Below are 19528 nucleotides of genomic sequence, written 5' to 3'. Positions count from 1 at the left end.
TTTTCGGCTTCTTGCTCTGTCCTGCCAGCGAGCAGGCTGGGGGTGCAGCAGGAGCTGGGAGGGGACAGACCCAGGACAGCTGACCCAAACTGGCCAAAGGGGTATTCCATACCATCTGACGTCATGCTAAACAATATATAGGGGTGGCTGGCCGGGGTGGGGGGGCCGGCTGCTCGGGAATAGGCTGGGCATCGGTCAGCGGGTGGTGAGCAATTGCATTGTGCATCACTTGTTTCTTACACATTATTATTGTTAATACTATTATCATTATCACTATTATTATTATTATTGTTATTATTATTTTCCTGTCTTAATAAACTGTCTTTATCTCAACTCACAGGCTTCACTTTCCCGTTTCTCTCCCCCCATCCCAGAGAGGGAGGGGGGAGGGTGAGCGAACGGCTGTGTGGTGTTTAGCTGCCAGCCGGGTTAAACCACAACAGTCTTTTTGGCGCCCAACGTGGGGCCCGAAGGGTTGAGATATCGACAAATCTGACCAGAGTGTGTTAAACTAAAATTGGTATAAGTATTGGACCTGCTTAATAGTTGCTAGTCACGATGTTGATTGCCTTAATCTCCAGTCTGCTGTACCTGTATTCCAAATTGAGTTTTATGGTGCGTTACTTTCTGTATGTGCTCCCTGTTGCACTGTTTATCCTTTCCGGGCCCTGGTTTAAGATTGTTATGGTACTGTGCGGTGTAACAATGGCTTATGAAATGATGAAATATCTGGTCACGACTTTAACCTGGTATTTGTACTCAGCACTGACGTCGACTCTATACTTTGGAACCCATATCTCGGAAACTATTAGCAATTACACCTATTGCCTGTTTTCGTTAGGGAGCCAATCTGTGAAGGGGACAGGGGAAGACATGTTTCCCTACCTGTTCACTCTCCCTTTCTCCTTCACCACCACCCTCTTATCCCCCGAGTTAGTTACGGTGGTTCTCCGAGATGTTGAATATCCTTGGGATACTCAGACCAGCCTGCTCTTGTTGTTATGTCTCCTGAATGCGCTTCAGATTTTGTGGAGGGTTAAACAACTACTTAGGAATCTCATCCGGAGATCTGTCTTGAGGCGGGATAGTTGCGAGTGGCAGGGAGTGTGGGAGGATATGGGCAGGTTTCTAGAGCAGTGGTCACCTCCAGTGTTTTGGACATTCACCCCTGAACAACTGCAAAATCCTAAAAAGCTGGCAGAATGCTTGAAAAAAAGGTGTCATGACTCTGGCAGTTCCAAAGTGACACAAATCACTGTAGCGTGCTGGGGTCTGGCTTGTGCCTATCGAGCTGCAATTGATGTTATTAGCAACCTAGCTCCTGCAGCCGCTCCAGTTCCAGCTCCTGCAGCTACTCCAGCTCCAGCTCCTGCAGCCGCTCCAGCTCCAGCTCCAGCTCCTGCAGCCGCTCCAGTTCCAGCTCCTGCAGCTACTCCAGCTCCAGCTCCTGCAGCCGCTCCAGCTCCTGCAGCCGCTCCAGTTCCAGCTCCTGCAGCCACTCCAGCTCCAGCTTCTGCAGCCGTTCCAGTTCCAGCTCCTGCAGCCGCTCCAGCTCCTGCAGCCGCTCCAGCTCCTGCAGCCGCTCCAGCTCCAGCTCCTGCAGCTACTCCAGCTCCAGCTCCTGCAGCCGCTCCAGCTCCTGCAGCCGCTCCAGCTCCAGCTCCTGCAGCCGTTCCGGCTCCTGCAGCCGCTCCAGCTCCTGCAGCCGCTCCAGTTCCAGCTCCTGCAGCTACTCCAGCTCCAGCTCCTGCAGCCGCTCCAGCTCCAGCTCCAGCTCCTGCAGCCGCTCCAGTTCCAGCTCCTGCAGCTACTCCAGCTCCAGCTCCTGCAGCCGTTCCAGTTCCAGCTCCTGCAGCCGCTCCAGCTCCTGCAGCCGCTCCAGCTCCAGCTCCTGCAGCTACTCCAGCTCCAGCTCCTGCAGCCGCTCCAGCTCCTGCAGCCGCTCCAGCTCCAGCTCCTGCAGCCGCTCCAGCTCCTGCAGCCGCTCCAGCTCCAGCCCCTGCAGCCGCTCCAGCTCCTGCAGCTGCCCCAGCTCCTGCAGCTGCCCCAGCTCGTGCAGCTGCTCCCACTCCTGTGGCTGGGTCAGAGAAACGAGCTGTAGCAGTGCAAGTTGACCCCGCAGAGGGTATCCCAACCCCTGTGGCAGACCCTGTGTCTGGGTCAGAGAAACGAGCTGTAGCAGTGCAAGTTGACCCCGCAGAGCGTATTCCAAGCCCTGTGGCAGACCCTGTGTCTGGGTCAGAGAAACGAGCTGTAGCAGTGCAAGTTGACTCCGCAGAGGGTATTCCAACCCCTGTGGCAGACCCTGTGGCTGGGTCAGAGAAACGAGCTGTAGCAGTGCAAGTTGCCCCTGTAGACAAGGTGAAAAAATGGTATAGAGGCTCAGGTCGTTTAAAACGCAGACAGTCTTCTGCTAAGTCTGGGCGAAGTGAAGACGAGGCTGGGCCATCAAAGGTGCAGGAGACTGAAGATGAGGATGAGGATGGCGAAAAATCAACAGTAACTACCCGGACTCCATACCAGCCATCAAAGGTGCAGGAGACTGAAGATGAGGATGAGGATGTCGGAAAATCAACAGTAACTACCCGGACTCTACACCGGCCATCAAAGGTGCAGAAGACTGAAGATGAGGATGAGGATGTCGAAAAATCAACAGTAATTACCCGGACTCTATACCAGCGTGAGCTACGAGATGTGCGAAAAGATTTTGGTCGCTGTATAGGCGAGCAGCTTGTCACCTGGCTGCTCCGGTGCTGGGACACGGGAGCCAATTATGTGGAATTGGAGGGCAAGGAAGCCAGGCGGCTGGGATCCCTTGCTAGGGACGCATGCATTGACAAAGCAATTGGAGATGGAGCACAATCTCGCAGCCTCTGGAGGCGTCTCCTGTCAGCTGTGAAGGAAAGGTATCTCTTCAAGGAAGAACTTGTATGTCTACCAGGCAAATGGACCACCATGGAGAAGGGAATTCAGTACCTGAGGGAATTGGCCGTACGGGAAGTAATTTATAAGGACCTAGATGACGCACAAACATCCGCAGATCCAGATGCAGTCCAGTGTACACCACCCATGTGGCGGAAGTTTGTACGGAGTGCCCCATCATCATATGCCAACTCATTGGCAATACTAGCCTGGAAAACGGAGGAGAATCCCACAGTGAATGAAGTGACTAAAATACTCCGGCAGTACGAAGGAAATCTCTCCTCTTCCCTAAAGGCCTGTGTCTCAGCTGTGGAGAAACTCTCTGAAGAGGTCCACCAACTTAAAGAGAATTTATCTTCCCCTCCACCTGAACGAACCAGTGTCCACCAGCTAAAAGAGAATGCTTTAGAGAAACTTTCTGAAAAGATCCACCAACTTGAAGAAAGATTATCTCCCCCTTCACCTGAACGAACCAGTGTCCACCAGCTAAAAGAGAATGCTTTGGAGAAACTTTCTGAAAAGATCCACCAACTTGAAGAAAGATTATCTTCCCCTTCACCTGAACGAACCAGTGTCCACCAGCTAAAAGAGAATGCTTTGGAGAAACTTTCTGAAAAGATCCACCAACTTGAAGAAAGATTATCTTCCCCTTCACCTGAACGAACTAGTGTCCACCAGCTAAAAGAGAATACCTTGGAGAAACTTTCTGAAGAGATCCACCAACTTAAAGAGAGTTTATTTTCCTCCCCACCTGTACAAACCAGTGTCTCAGCTATTAGGGGTAAACGTTCATCTATGCAAGGAAGACAATATGGTGGGCACACACACCGCGCCACCCTGTGGTTTTACCTACGTGACCATGGAGAGGACATGAGAAAATGGGATGGAAAATCTACTGCGACCCTAGAGGCACGGGTACGTGAATTGCAAAGGAAAACAATTGGGAAAAAGGAGTTCTCTGAAAGGTTTGCTGCTCCAACTTCCAGCAGGCAGTCCTTTAAACACAGAAATGAAGATTCTGACCAGGACTAGAGGGGCCCTGCCTCCAGCCAGGGGGAGGAAAGGGACAATCGAATTTATTGGACTGTGTGGATTCGATGGCCTGGCACGTCAGACGCACAGAAGTATAAGGCTTTGGTAGACACCGGTGCACAATGTACTCTAATGCCATCAAGCTATAAAGGGCCAGAGCCCATCTGTATTTATGGTGTGACGGGGGGATCCCAGCAGTTAACTGTATTGGAGGCTGAAGTGAGTCTAACCGGTAATGAGTGGCAAAAGCACCGTATTGTGACTGGCCCAGATGCGCCGTGCATCCTTGGCATAGACTATCTTAGAAGAGGATATTTCAAGGACCCAAAAGGGTTCCGCTGGGCTTTTGGCATAGCTGCTTTGGAGACAGAGGACATTAAACAGTTGTCTACCTTGCCTGGTCTCTCAGAGGACCCTTCTGTTGTGGGGTTGCTGAGGGTTGAAGAACAGCAAGTGCCGATCGCTACCACAACTGTGCACCGGCGGCAATATCGCACCAACCGAGACTCCCTGAGTCCCATCCATAAGCTAATTCGTCAACTGGAGAGCCAAGGAGTGATCAGCAAGACTCATTCACCTTTTAATAGTCCCATATGGCCAGTGCGAAAGTCTAATGGTGAGTGGAGACTAACAGTGGACTATCGTGGCCTGAACGAAGTCACGCCACCACTGAGTGCTGCAGTGCCGGACATGCTAGAACTCCAGTATGAACTGGAATCAAAGGCAGCCAAGTGGTATGCCACAATTGATATCGCTAATGCATTTTTCTCCATCCCTCTAGCAGCACAGTGCAGGCCACAGTTTGCTTTCACTTGGAGGGGAGTCCAATATACTTGGAATCGGCTGCCCCAGGGGTGGAAACACAGCCCTACCATTTGCCATGGACTGATCCAGTCTGCGCTGGAGCAGGGGGAAGCTCCTGAACACCTGCAGTACATCGATGACATCATTGTGTGGGGTGACACTGCAGAAGAAGTTTTCGAGAAAGGGAAGAAAATAGTCCAAATCCTTCTGAAGGCCGGTTTTGCCATAAAACAGAATAAAGTTAAAGGACCTGCACGAGAGATCCAGTTTTTAGGAATAAAATGGCAAGATGGACGCCGTCAAATCCCAATGGATGTGATCAACAAAATAACAGCTATGTCTCCACCAACTAGCAAAAAAGAAACACAAACTTTCCTAGGTGTCGTGGGGTTTTGGAGAATGCATATTCCAAATTACAGTCTGATTGTAAACCCGCTCTACCAAGTAACCCGTAAGAAGAATGCTTTTGAATGGGGCCCTGAGCAACGACAAGCCTTTGAACAAATTAAGCAGGAAATAGTTCATGCAGTAGCCCTCGGGCCAGTCCGAACAGGACCAGATGTAAAGAATGTGCTCTACACCGCAGCCGGAGAGAATGGTCCCACCTGGAGCCTCTGGCAGAAAGAACCTGGGGAAACTCGAGGTCGACCCCTGGGGTTTTGGAGTCGGGGATACAGAGGATCTGAAGCCCGCTATACTCCAACTGAAAAGGAGATATTGGCAGCATATGAAGGAGTTCGATCTGCTTCGGAAGTGGTCGGTACTGAAGCGCAGCTCCTCCTGGCACCCCGACTGCCGGTACTAGGCTGGATGTTCAAAGGAAGGGTCCCCTCTACGCATCATGCAACTGATGCTACATGGAGCAAGTGGGTTGCACTGATTACTCAGCGGGCTCGAATAGGAAACCCCAGTCGCCCAGGAATCTTGGAGGTGATTATGGACTGGCCAGAAGGCAAATACTTTGGGATATCACCAGAGGAGGAGGTGGTTCGTGCTGAAGAAGCCCCCCTGTACAACAAGCTACCGGAAAATGAGAAGAAATATGCCTTGTTCACTGACGGGTCCTGTCGTATTGTGGGAAAGCATCGGAGATGGAAAGCTGCTGTATGGAGTCCTACACGACGAGTTGCAGAAGCTGCTGAGGGAGAAGGTGAATCGAGTCAGTTTGCAGAAGTAAAAGCCATTCAGCTGGCTTTAGATATTGCTGAACGAGAAAAGTGGCCAGTTCTCTATCTCTATACTGATTCATGGATGGTAGCAAATGCCCTGTGGGGGTGGTTACAGCAATGGAAGCAGAACAACTGGCAGCGCAGGGGCAAGCCCATCTGGGCTGCGGCATTGTGGCAAGATATTGCTGCCCGGGTAGAGAACCTAGTTGTAAAGGTACGCCATGTAGATGCTCATGTGCCCAAGAATCGGGCTACTGAAGAACACCAAAACAACCAGCAGGTGGATCAGGCTGCTAAGATTGAAGTGGCTCAGGTGGACCTGGACTGGCAACATAAAGGTGAATTATTTATAGCCCGATGGGCCCATGACACCTCAGGCCATCAAGGTAGAGATGCAACCTACAGATGGGCTCGTGATCGAGGGGTGGACCTGACCATGGACACTATAGCACAGGTTATTCATGACTGTGAAACATGTGCTGCAATCAAGCAAGCCAAACGGTCAAAACCTCTTTGGTATGGAGGACGATGGCTGAAATATAAATATGGAGAGGCCTGGCAGATTGATTACATCACACTCCCTCAAACCCGCAACGGCAAGCGCCACGTACTTACAATGGTGGAAGCAACCACCGGATGGCTGGAAACATATCCTGTACCCCATGCCACCGCCCGGAACACTATCCTGGGCCTTGAAAAGCAAGTCTTATGGCGACATGGCACCCCAGAGAGAATTGAGTCAGACAACGGGACTCATTTCCGAAACAACCTTATAGACACTTGGGCCAAAGAACATGGTATTGAGTGGGTGTATCACATCCCCTATCATGCACCAGCCTCTGGAAAAGTTGAACGATACAATGGACTGTTGAAGACTACACTGAAAGCAATGGGTGCTGGGACATTCAAAAATTGGGATACACATTTGGCAAAGGCCACCTGGTTAGTCAATACTAGGGGATCTGCCAACCGAGCTGGACCTGCCCAATCAAACCTGTTACGCACTGTAGAAGGGGATAAAGTTCCTGTAGTGCACGTAAGAAACATGCTGGGTAAAACAGTCTGGGCTACTCCTGCCTCAGGAAAAGGCAAACCCATTCGTGGAATTGCTTTTGCTCAGGGACCTGGATGCACTTGGTGGGTAATGCAAAAGAATGGGGAGGTCCGGTGTGTACCTCAAGGGGATTTGATACTGGGTGAGAATAGCCCATGAGTTGAATTGTAGTATGTTAATTATTATATAATAATGTATGTCATCACTACCATGATTGCTATATATCATAGATGAAAATGGTGATTAATTAGAATGTATTGGACAGAGTGTAACCTGAGCATGACATAAATGGTATGGAATAAGGGGTGGATATCTGTCCTGGTTCCAGTTAGGACAGAGTTAAGTAGCTCATAGTAGCTGGTAGGGTGCTATGTTTTGGATTAGGATGAGAAGAGCGCTGATAACATGCTGATGTTTTAATTGTTGCAGAGCAGTGTTTACACCAGGCCAAGGACTTTTCGGCTTCTTGCTCTGTCCTGCCAGCGAGCAGGCTGGGGGTGCAGCAGGAGCTGGGAGGGGACAGACCCAGGACAGCTGACCCAAACTGGCCAAAGGGGTATTCCATACCATCTGACGTCATGCTAAACAATATATAGGGGTGGCTGGCCGGGGTGGGGGGGCCGGCTGCTCGGGAATAGGCTGGGCATCGGTCAGCGGGTGGTGAGCAATTGCATTGTGCATCACTTGTTTCTTACACATTATTATTGTTAATACTATTATCATTATCACTATTATTATTATTATTGTTATTATTATTTTCCTGTCTTAATAAACTGTCTTTATCTCAACTCACAGGCTTCACTTTCCCGTTTCTCTCCCCCATCCCAGAGAGGGAGGGGGGAGGGTGAGCGAACGGCTGTGTGGTGTTTAGCTGCCAGCCGGGTTAAACCACAACACTTACCTAGTGAAATAATTCATTATTCTTTAAGTCACAGACTCAGAAATACTTTCTGGATAGAGATAATATGGCGGATAAATATGCTTTGTACTCGTAAAGTATTTTAATAATTGCTGAGCACCACTGTATACCTGAGATGGTTAAAATTGTTTCACTTCTGCTTGTGAGCGTGGCAAGTGCTATATTGGTTACATGTAGAACCCCACAAAAAAGTTGAACATTTGGGAATTCTGACAGTTTTGTTTTTTTTTTTGTGCTCTTTCAGATGTCTATGCCCTGCTTCGTTTCATGGACCAGACTGCCAGCAGACTAAGCACAGTTTCCATGGAAATGGTTATGCATGGTTTCATCCCATCAGGCCTTGTTTTGAAAGCTCACTTTCTCTAGAGTTTATTACTGCAGTTCCAGATGGACTTCTATTATACAGTGGTCCTTTATCAAATCCAGAACCTGGGAGTACAGAAAACTTCATTGCAATAGGTACTTCAGCAAGTGTGTGGAAAAAATTAAACGTCTTTTGGGAACGCGTGGGTTGTGAACAGTGTAGCAGGTCAGAGTATGAGTTCTATCTTTCCATCTTATAATTTATTTTCCGGGTTGAAAATGAGGAAAATAGTTTGAAACATTCCCTAATAGGTATTTCTTTTTTGATGTAATGTATGTTGTAGCCTGCAGCTACGGCTTTGGTCCATTGCAGAATTGTAGAAATCAGGGGAAAATAAAACAGACAGATTTGTATATTAAAGAGAAAATCTCCCCCAGGAAAACTCTAGTACTATAAAAGGAATTTAGGTACTTTGAAGATAGGTATTACATGATTAATGCAGTCTTAGTCGCAGGACATTCTCATCTAGTTTAGTGAGAAAGGAAATGCACTTAAACTTCCTCCCATCTCAGGAAATTTTTTTTGCACTTTTTTTTTTTTAAATGGGCAATGATTTGGTAGATGAATCCAGTTCCAGTGTGGCATTGCAGGAATACACAAGTAGAACTCATTGCTTTAAGTTGATACATATTAAAAAGGTTAGTACTGCTTATTTTAGTGAATTAATTAATATACAACATGCACAGGATAGTTGGTATTTTCTTAATTATTTGAAAGGTAATGTTGGATATTGTTAATCATTAATATCTCTTTTTCAATTACTTGTAAATTTGGGTAGAATTGAGAGGGAATAAAATCTGCATATGTTAATTGTTTTTGAGCATTATAAAAATACAGATTGATTACCAGGAATTAGTTCGTGTTTTACTTTTGATGAAGAAGTAGCACAACCTAAAGTATAAAAATACATACTATATTAAATTAGTATTTCTGCATAATAAAAGTCATAGAATATAATTCCAGTTATTTTTGTACTGAACCTTCTATGCTGAACCCCACTTCTTGGCAATGAATGGACTGGCAATGAGCATTAAATCAGTACATTCATTAAATGTGCTACAATACCCAAAATGGAAAGATACTTGTTGCTAGACATAATTTCTTTTTTTTTTGTGTGTGTATATGTGGCATTAGAACTCACCAGTGGCATTCCTGTGCTGAAGATGAGCCATGGCTCAGGTTCTGTGATACTGCAGTTTCCAAGTCACCTGAATGTAACAGACAAAAAGTGGCATCAACTGGAAGTGAGAACCAATGGTCAGGTTAGTTATTTGGGTTTTTGCCTAAGAATATTGGTTATTTCCAATAGCATTTGCCTATGTAGCAACAGGACAGTAGAGAAAAGAGACTGGATAATTATATGTATTATTCTAACTGTGCTTGTAGATTTGATGAGTAATACAAATTTTGGAAAGACAGCATTGTCAATTCCAAATCTACTTATGTTGTAATCTTCTATATTCTGGGATCAGAGGAATCTTTTTTTTTTTTCTTTTTGTAAGCTCTAGCACATGTGGAATGTGCATAAAGGCTTAATTGTAATTTGTGCACTCAGGTATCATTTGAACACTGAGATCAATTACCTATGCACAAAAACCAGATATTATTTACTTGCAAATGCAGTAACATATTTTGTAAAAGTGGTTGAACTACTCAGAGGTATAAATTAAATGGAAAGGTAAATGCCTTTTCTGTTGAATGGTTCCATTTTGGCTTTACTGTTTATTGTGAGGAGGAAAATGTGGAAAAAGAAACTGCGATACTTTTTGGTTGATGCTCTGAAAAAAAAAAAAAGATGAAAATTCGATATCACGTGCTTATTGAAATTTACAGTAATTCCTAATTCAGTAATGATATGTTTTGATGTAGGATGTTCGATTCACTTTGGATCATTGCAGTACGGCTGTTATTTCAGAGATAGAAGGAGTAGGCAAATGGCTGTCTACCAAAGATCGTACAAATTGTGAAGTCTTTGGGTCTGTTCCACGAAGGGCAAGGTATATTTCTGGAGATTCACTGAAAGGCAGTTTAGTCTAAGGCCTTTGAACATACAAAGCAATTACTACATTCAAAGCAGAAGGGAACATTCAGTTGCATTCTGCAAGTGTTTGGATCCAGTGTAATTCAATCCTTACTGCCCTTGGAGGTAACACCAAACTGGGAGAAACAACCAGTATGTTGGACACATGGGTCAAGTTACAGGGCCCCAAGTTACAGTGAGGGGTATTCAGGTTATTGGGAAAACGTTGTACTAAAAATACTTGAGCGTGGGATAGTCAGTCCCAGGAAGTATACTGATGAGAATTGAGATTAATTGACATCTGCCACGTCAGCAGATGCACGTAATGCTCCTGTTCATGAAAGGAGCACACAAAAAAGTGAAAACTATAAGAACAAATGAAAACCGAAAATGGAAATTGAGCTGACAACTTAGGGAAAAAGCAGCTCTCTGAGGACTGAAATAAATGGAATTTTTTGGCTCACAGGGGTAATTGGGAGAAATTGCAGAGCATAAGCATGTGTACGGTACCTTTAAGACCATGTTGAGCCAGCTTTCAGGTTTCTGGCCCCTGTCAAATGCAAAATCATCTTCGTTGTAGTATTGCTTTAGAATAGGATGAATGTGCATACACGGCAGTTAAAGGAGAGCATGGATTCTAGGGTATTACAGCTTTTCCTGACTTGAACACAGATATTTGAATTGTAATAAAGTATCCCACAGTTAAATTCCCAGTAGACTTCACTGTCATGTTTGAAAAATACATTACCCCTAATTTTAAAGGGCCAGAGTTTCTGCTCACTGACTGACTGTATTTCAGAGGAAGAAGCAGATAAAGTTCTGTTATTGTAGAGAGCCTCTGTTCATTGGAAATGCACTGTAGATGTTTATCTGTATTGTTATGTAATGCCTGTGTTTGAAGGTAAATTCACATTTATTTTTGTTATGCATATCATTTTAAAAGATATTTGAATGTGAACCATGTTCTTCAGCTGGGTGGTGTAAAAGAATCGTTACCATATTCCTACCCACAATTGCTACACAAACACTTTACTGGTTGTTTGCGCAATTTCATCTTGGATACTCAGGTAAGAGAAGTGTAATGTTTTGCTTTAGCAAATGAGAAAATTTATTTTTAAAAATTTTAGTATATTTTTATTATACCTGAAATTACCGCTTCCATTAATACATTCAAGGCCTGTGGGCATCAGTGTGAAATATAAGGAAATTCTGGATTTTTCTGTCATAATTAGAATAACAACATTGGAAAAAATGTTTCTTAATTACAAACAGGTGTATTTGTGAGCCAAAAACTCTGCCTTTGTTTATCCCCCTACTTCATGCATCTGTCTTTCAAGCTTCTTTGCCCATTCAGGGAACTTCTGAATGGCAGCAGTATAATGGTATATTTATACCAGCTGTCTGCTTTGTTAGGAAATATTAGGGTTTTTTTGCTTTTGTAGTCAGTTGAGTTTATTCAAAGCAAAATATGGTCTTGGTGTTTAATATTTAAAAATTGGACTTCACTAAAAATATGTTAAAAATCTCACTGTTAAAAAGCAAACACTATCTTAAACAATGCAGATGAAGAACAGACTAATGTGGTACAGCTATTTCTGATTAAGAATGAAATGTAAGTACTTTTTAAATAATATTTTGGTGTGATACAATTTTCTCTTGAAGGTATATGACCTTCAATCTCCTGCAGAATCCCTGAATAGCTTCCCTGGCTGCACACTTATGGATGGAAGCTGTGAGACCATGGGGTCGTCTTCCTGTGGTGTTCATGGGAGGTGCCTTGGAGACTGGGGCTCATTTGCTTGTCATTGTTTGCCTGGTTACTATGGCTATCGATGTGATAAAGGTGAAGTCTGTTTTTTCTGTTATAAAATTGACATTTCATTTTACAATGCAGAAATGCTGGGTCATTTTACAATGCAGAAAACTTAAAATGTTTGCAAGTAATGCTTGCTGAGTTGGTTTCTGATGTTTAAATTGTGTAAAGCTATGTTTCAGTGTAGTTGCTGTCCATTTTTAACAATTTCTTGTAAAACTTACTTTGAGATAATGACTTTCTCGGTATTAGATCACTTCTTTAGTTCTGAAGGTGTTTGTGCATTCACTGTGTAATGGAAATTGCATGACAAAGAAATAGTGAAAAAAATGCTTATTCTCTTTACGATTTTTTGAATTCGTATCTCTTTACACTTTCAGAATAACCTAAAACTTAGATGTGAGTGTGCTAGTACCACGTATTGTGCAGAATTAGTATGCAACTGGAATTGGAAGTTACTGCTCTGATGATGTCTGAAATAGACTCTACTGCCTTAAGGGATCTATGTTTTCAGTATAGAATCCTTCTTTAATGTCTTTAGCCCTTATGGAGCCAAGTTCACAGCAAAAGATGACTTAAAAAAATACCAGGTTGTGAAAATAGGTTGAGGTATTTTGTCTGCGGTCTCTTCTTTTGTCTTGGTCAGAGCTTCTGCTTTCCTGCTGTCATCCTGTGAACATTGTAAGGAGAAGCATTAGCAGGATCAAATTAGGAGGAAAATCGCCCCTTTACAGAGGAAGACAAAGTAGGAGAGTGAGTGGGGAAGTTGTGGAAGTAGACAAAAGGACAGGTACAAGTTATGTCTCATGGATTCCATGCTCTGCACTATAATCATTTATTTTCCTTTCAGCTCTAATTATTATGAAAATAATGGAAACAATAACGTTTCCTTCTCCCTATAGAATGGTTTAAAGGTCTTTATCCCCTGTCTTTTTAGTTGCCAAAGAATATATGTTTGGGCCAGGAAGTCACATTCGCTATCAACTTCCCATCAGCGTACCTGCCCGCAGGACACGGTTTGAAGCTATGATTAGGACATGGCAGCCTGACAGTGTCATCACAAGCATGTTGTCTCGAAATAAGGATGAGCATATAACCCTGCAGGTGAGCAAGTCATCCCAGACAGTAACAGCATAAAGTTAAATCAATCCCAGCCTATACCTAGCCCAGAGAAACTAGTCTAAGAGTTGGAAATAGAACCAAAAACCTTAAGCCAAGCACAAAAACCTTTGGAGTTCTTTTTAAAGATGCTTATGGATCTGATCCTTCACTTAAGACATTGACCCTACAATCATGGAATACTGCTGGATTTAAAATGAATTTATTGCCTGTGACATTGAAGTAGCATTTGCTATACAGAACACTATGAGTAATCTGTCTACCCTGGTGTCCTGTTCAGCCATGGCCAGAATTGGCTGATTTTGTATAGTTCATACTCTGCCAAGAAAGTTGCCTGTTGCAGTTCTAATATTGTTGGCCTTTGAAAATTACATCCTGTTTGTTTTATGTATACCACTGAATGCATTACCTCTTGAGCTAAGTTAGCTTGGGTTGTCAGTGTAGAAGTGATACACCAGATTCTCAACCATCTGAAGAACCCTGTAAATTTGTCGAAGAGAGAAGCAGGGTAGAATTGCTCTGAATGAATTACATACTGCTCTGAGTACACAGCTACCAGTATTTAGATTGTCTGGTTCAGTAGTACCTGAAGTACCTTTATATTATACTGCAGTCATATCAGTATGTGCAGTGTAAATGTACCCTAAGTTTAAATAAATGCTTTATTTAAGGTTGATGACTATGTACAAATTTTATTTCAAGTAATGTGACATTTACAGATCAACATAAACTGTCAGGTGGTAACTTCTCTTTTCTTTCTTACTACCTTGTTAATTATCCACAGGTTGTTCAGGGATTCTTAGTGGTCTCATATAATCTGGGTGATGGAGACTATTCTGTGAGGCTTCCCTCCTACAACATTGATAACGGTGAATGGCATCATATCACACTGAACAGAAATGAAAATGAATTTACCCTTCGCCTTTATGAAGGAGGTAGGAAGAGAGAAATTCTGAAAGCAGCAGGAGTATACAAAGAGATTGTGATTGACCCCAGCAGTTTAGTCCTTGGAAACACCTACCCATTCAATCTAAACAAGAGTTTTCAAGGTAAGGAATTCACGATCTCACTGTTCAGAATATCAACCTGTGAAAATGAAGGTTTATTGTTACAACTTACAATGTAAGCATATCACAAGTTTTTTAGAAAAAAAAATGTTTTCTATTGTTTTACTAGAAGTATTTCCATAATTGTAATTTATGATGAGAACTAGGGACTGTGTTTCAAAGTTTTATTTGTGGGACTAGTAGTATTTGTTTTGAAGTAAATAGATTAAAGAAGTTAAGAGGTTACACAAAGATCATTTTAATTAGTACAATTAATGCTGCTGTTAAGCATCTGAAATTTTAAGGGTCTTGAATTTGTAAAATGTACTTAATTCATCAAGGTTATATACTTTCATGCTGAGGCATTTCATACATACAAAATGAACGCCACACATCTTCAGTACAAGATTTCTGTCAGTGACGCAAGGCTGTCTCACCCTGTTATTTTTTTTGTTTGCTCTTCTTTAAAGGTGAGCTGTAAACTACAGTTACAAATCAACCAAGCCCAATTTATACTGGTACACACTGAAAAATGTAGCAAAATTTCCACAGTATTTGGACTTCTCTTTTGAAAACACAGCGAAGAGCTGGTATATACTTGGCTGTCTTGAACACAAGCAGATAGAGGTCTGCAGCAGCACTTGGTTTTTGTAGAAGACATTTTGAATCTTGATCAAAAAATGGAGGACAATACTATGAAGGTTTAGGTAAATTCAGTCCTAGATTTAAACTTTGGTAGCCTGAGTCCTTTGTTAAATGTAAATTATGTCAAAGCTTACAGCTGCTTCAAATCATTATTGCTGAAGGGCTTTTAAAACAATCTGTTTGTGTCTTTCTTCAGGATGTATGAAAGATGTCAGATTTAATAACTACAGGATCCCACTGGATACTCACACAGAGGAGCTGGTGTCAGTATTAAGCGCCCAAAGCATTAAAGAAGGCTGTTCTTCAGAGGCTTGCAGGAATAACCCTTGTAAGCAGGAATTTATTTGTATTGATTTGTGGATGATGCATGAATGCAGGTAAGTGGTGGAAATGAAAACCTCCAGATTCAGGTGGGAAAGGGTGGATGCTGGAGAAGCGTGCAACTTGAAGGCTGTCACTGGCAATCTTACCAAATCAGTCAAACTGCAGTAGAACACTAAGCTAGATGTTTGCATTGTATTGGGTTCCTCAGAGAACACTCTCCTTTTAGGTACTGACCTTAGATGATGCAAAGCAGTGTCTCCACTGATTCTGTAATGATTTCTTCTGCCTGTCTTAATTGAAGCTTGTGCTGTGCAATGTAAATGTGCTTTCTTTTGTTAATATTGGACTTCTTATGCCATCTTAAGCTATGACCTTTGTTCCCTTACAGGCCTCTTGAGTTGAATTAGAAAGAACCATATCATTAAGCTAAGAGTTCTGTGTGCCTGGGGCTGAGTTTAGGACAACAACTTCAGTTATAATTCAAGTTAGCTGTGCAGTGAAAATGTACACCTTAAGCGTTACTGACTGGCACTGACCACACAAAGGAAGTTTTCTAGATTTTTTTTTTTCCTCCTTGGAAATTCACTGTAGTGGAAACACAAAGAACATAGCTTTGCTTGTCCTGCTGAAACAGAACTGCAGACCATGGCCCTAATACAACTATTTTTACATACGGATAATCTTGCAGAAGCCAGTAGAACTACCTGAGTTCTGAAAGCCCCAGCTGTAAGGGTTTAAAGTTGTGGAGCACATTGTTGTATGACTGCTTTAGAAAAGACTGCAGTCCTATAATTATTCTAAGACAAGTAACTTATAGCAGCTACTTTGGAAACTATATAGAGTCATCGAAGACTGTTTTAAAGACTTAAATGATGTCTTTCATGTCTACCTTTCTCAAAGTTTAATGGTTTCATTTTGCCTTCATCTTTTCAGTTGCCCTCCAGGACACATGATCATGGAGAATGCCTCTGGTTGACAGTGTGTCTACACTGCATGTGCTAAAAGGCCCTGTAACTATGGTACCTGCATCTCGCAGTCACCAACCACGTTCCAATGTCACTGCCCTGATGGCTATATTGGACGTAACTGTGAAATCACACTGGCGATCTTTCACAAGGACACAGGCCTGACCTTTAGTTCCATGCTTGCCATCTGCATTTGTTTTTTTGGCACTGTTAAGTAGTTATGGCAACTACATATTGTACTACCTTTGGTGAACTCATTTATCCATCTTGTCCTGAATAGTCATCATCTCACCCACCTGCTGAAAAAAATCAGTTTCCTAATGGAGACTTGACTCTGCCTTCACTTCTTTGCCATGCTCTCAGCTCCATCAGCAAACTTATTTCTCATCCGCATGTGCATATATTACTAAGTGAATCAACGTTTGATAGCTATGGAAAGTGTTTGCAGTTTATTTTATGCACATTTTCACTTCTTTGCTAAGGAACTGTTCAGATGCATAGCTGGAAGCAAATTCATTTGAACAGAATGAGGAAAAAATGCTACAAAATAAGCAGTTTGAAATACTACTGATCATGAAACAGATTTTTCAGTCCAGGAGAAACACCTTGCGCGATAGAAATGTACTTGGTCAGACAAGAATAGTCTCTTGCACCTTGTTGTGTCACAACTGACAGCTGCTTTTGGCTTCTTGAACTGTTTTCAGGTATTTGGTTTCAGAAGGAAGAGAAAAAGAAGGATCTCACTATTCAGGAAGGATCACATCTGCTAGTTCTTCTTGTTTATTCAAATTTCATGAAGTCAGGACACATTTTTTTCTCATAGCTTTTACAGTTTTTATTAAGTTGAGTTCAGAAGTTGTAATAAGAGTATGAAGGTTTTTTGCAGACTATTTTGAATCAATCTGTAGCTACGTGAAATACTATCTCTTTCCCCAAGTCTGCTGGGTACTATGTTTGCTGTGCAAATAGGAATAGCAAGTAACATGGGAAGCTAACTGGTTTTGCAGCTTTTGGAATCAGAGTTACTTAATGTTGATAGGAGATCATTATGTTAAAGGACTTTTTTTTTCCCTGTGTCATAGCAGTTTTGATGTGACCTTTGTGTTGTTACCTGTGCTTGACTGAATCTGGCTGAGAAACCAACAAGAACTTTATATAGTAATCCTCCTAATCTTTCAGGTCTAAATTATGTTAGAAAGAGTTGTTTTTAACCGAGTGGTGTGCATTGTTGTGAAAGTTTTAATAGATGTGGTTAACTATGGTGTTATCACACAACTGCAACTTTTGTTAGGAGAATTTTTAATAAAATCACTGTTCTCAAGATTTCAAGTGCCCTTTCTTATATATAGCTTCCAAAAAACTGGTAATGCCCTTATAAAGCGATAAATTCATGCAATTTTAAGTATAAATTTGTTAGCTTCCAGTAGATGAAAAAAGCTGCTTCTCTGACATTAGACTATATCTTTGAAAATCAAACATGGAACAATTTTGCAGTTAAAATGATGCTGGGGTGGCTTCACCTTGGTTTGATATCACATGCTTTTAATAACAACCATGTGTAGTGACAGCTCAAGATCATAAATTCATTTCTAGTTGAGCAGAGAATCAAGCAGGAACTTACAGTGTTGGTATCTGTGTGAAAGAGGTACTATCCTCAGGAGGAATCCTTCAGGTTTGGAATCCATTATGTCTTGGAACATGGGCTATATTCATTTTAAGAACTGGCTTTTTATTAGCAGTCACAATAATTGAATAGGAGAGATGTAGAACATTAAAAGACTTACCAAATATCTAAAAATCAGCTCAGCTAAATGACCGCCAAAAAATTACCATGTGTAAAAATTTGTGTGTTGTGTTTCTGGTAATTTGGGGGTGGGGTAAGAAGAAAAGGTAAATATTTATCTCAAGCGCATTGATTCAGCTTGAAAAGCATAGCTGCACAGCACAGTGCAGGGCATAGGTCTCAGCGTACACCAGTTTTAGTTCAGAGTTCATCCAGGTTCTCTTACAGAACTGCACTCTGCAGTAGGTGCTCTGTAGGAGATTCCCGTCCGTTTAATTCACTGCAGTGTTAGTTAATGGTACCCAATAGTTTAAGGTCTTACTATGAACTTTCATCTGTTTTATGAGTTTGTAGCACACTGGTACGTAAGCTTCTATTTACATAATTTTCAGTATCTTATGTTGAAGTTTTATAAGTCTGTGTATAAAATGCACCTAAGCATTTAAGAAAAATGTTTATATTCATGGATGCTAAGGCACAACGTGCCTGATTTTTTTTTCTAGTAGTATGTATAGAAGTCATTTCCTCTTTTGTCTCATGTCTTCCTACGCTTCATTTCTGTCTGATTGTATCGGTGACTCTCAACTCATTGTTATTTATGTGCTACCTCTTTGTGCACATTTTCTCTTAAAAAGTTTAAATACAGTAAATAGGTCTCTGAACACCACTTGCGTCATTCAGTTAAGCTTCTAACTCCAAAGCTGTACTTTAAAGGGTATTTTAAAATACTCTCTAAAGGCCTTTTCTTATATCTTTGGTATTCACTTGTAACTACAAGTATGCAAAGAGTGCAAAAATCAAACATTTGTTGAGAAACACAAAACTACAGCCTTACTGGTTCTGATTGCACGCCATTGCTGCAGTTCTCATTAAGAGTGGCTGTTGTCTTAGCCACACTGCAGTACTTCTCTATGTAAATGTTGTATTTATTTCTGAATTGTTGTTTTGCTCCTGTGTGTTTACACAGTTCTGTTCAGTGCTATATTCTTGTGGGCTCGCTGGAAGAGTCACAAAGGTGTGAATGGAGGTGTATACCATGTATCGGCCCATCACGATGATTTGGAGGACATCAGAGAAAGTATCCTGAACTACAGTGAAGAAGGGGGTGGGGAACAAGACCAAGTAAGGACCATTGTGTTACGTTACTATTACAAGGGGACTGGGGGCTCACCATGCTAATGAATATATGTATTATGCTGTTCCTTTAAAATGAGGACCTTAGCCTTTGTTCTGCTGATTCATTACTGCAATTGATAATTATTTGCAATGGTTTGTACGCAAGAGTTCATGCTTTTTAAGCAGAGGTAAGTGCCAATCAATTTTTAATTTCTCTCAAAGCAAGTGATCTTATATGCGTATTTAAAATTATTGTAGTGTGAGTTTAGAAGTGAAGAACCAACAGCTGATATCCTTGGTTTCAAGACTCAGGAGATGCTGTGGTACCCCTGTAATTACTGCTGTAGCACCGAGGGTTTGAAAGAGCCTAACATGAACTGTTCTCCTTAGACATAGGCTGTCTGTTCTTGGAGACTGTTCATTAGAGCATTTT

The 19528-nt window shown here is 42.3% G+C and overlaps 1 protein-coding gene across 1 annotated transcript in view; it reads left to right on the top strand.

Annotated features, from left to right (window-relative positions):
• The window catches only part of LOC106039608 (neural-cadherin-like), a 75800-nt gene that overhangs the window by 52105 nt on the left and 4167 nt on the right, over nucleotides 1-19528 (top strand). Inside the window, 10 exon segments of the mRNA XM_067004240.1 lie at nucleotides 8145-8359; nucleotides 9399-9526; nucleotides 10134-10261; nucleotides 11228-11351; nucleotides 11947-12127; nucleotides 12744-12887; nucleotides 13035-13201; nucleotides 14001-14265; nucleotides 15104-15235; nucleotides 18947-19101. Of these exon segments, the coding sequence (XP_066860341.1) occupies nucleotides 8145-8359; nucleotides 9399-9526; nucleotides 10134-10261; nucleotides 11228-11351; nucleotides 11947-12127; nucleotides 12744-12887; nucleotides 13035-13201; nucleotides 14001-14265; nucleotides 15104-15235; nucleotides 18947-19101 (1639 nt within the window).

This window comes from Anser cygnoides, chromosome 12 (genome assembly GCF_040182565.1).
Source record: "Anser cygnoides isolate HZ-2024a breed goose chromosome 12, Taihu_goose_T2T_genome, whole genome shotgun sequence".
NCBI classification, from domain to species: Eukaryota; Metazoa; Chordata; class Aves; order Anseriformes; family Anatidae; genus Anser; species Anser cygnoides.
Note: the sequence above shows the minus strand (reverse complement) of the source record. Positions and strands in the feature narration are given on the sequence as shown.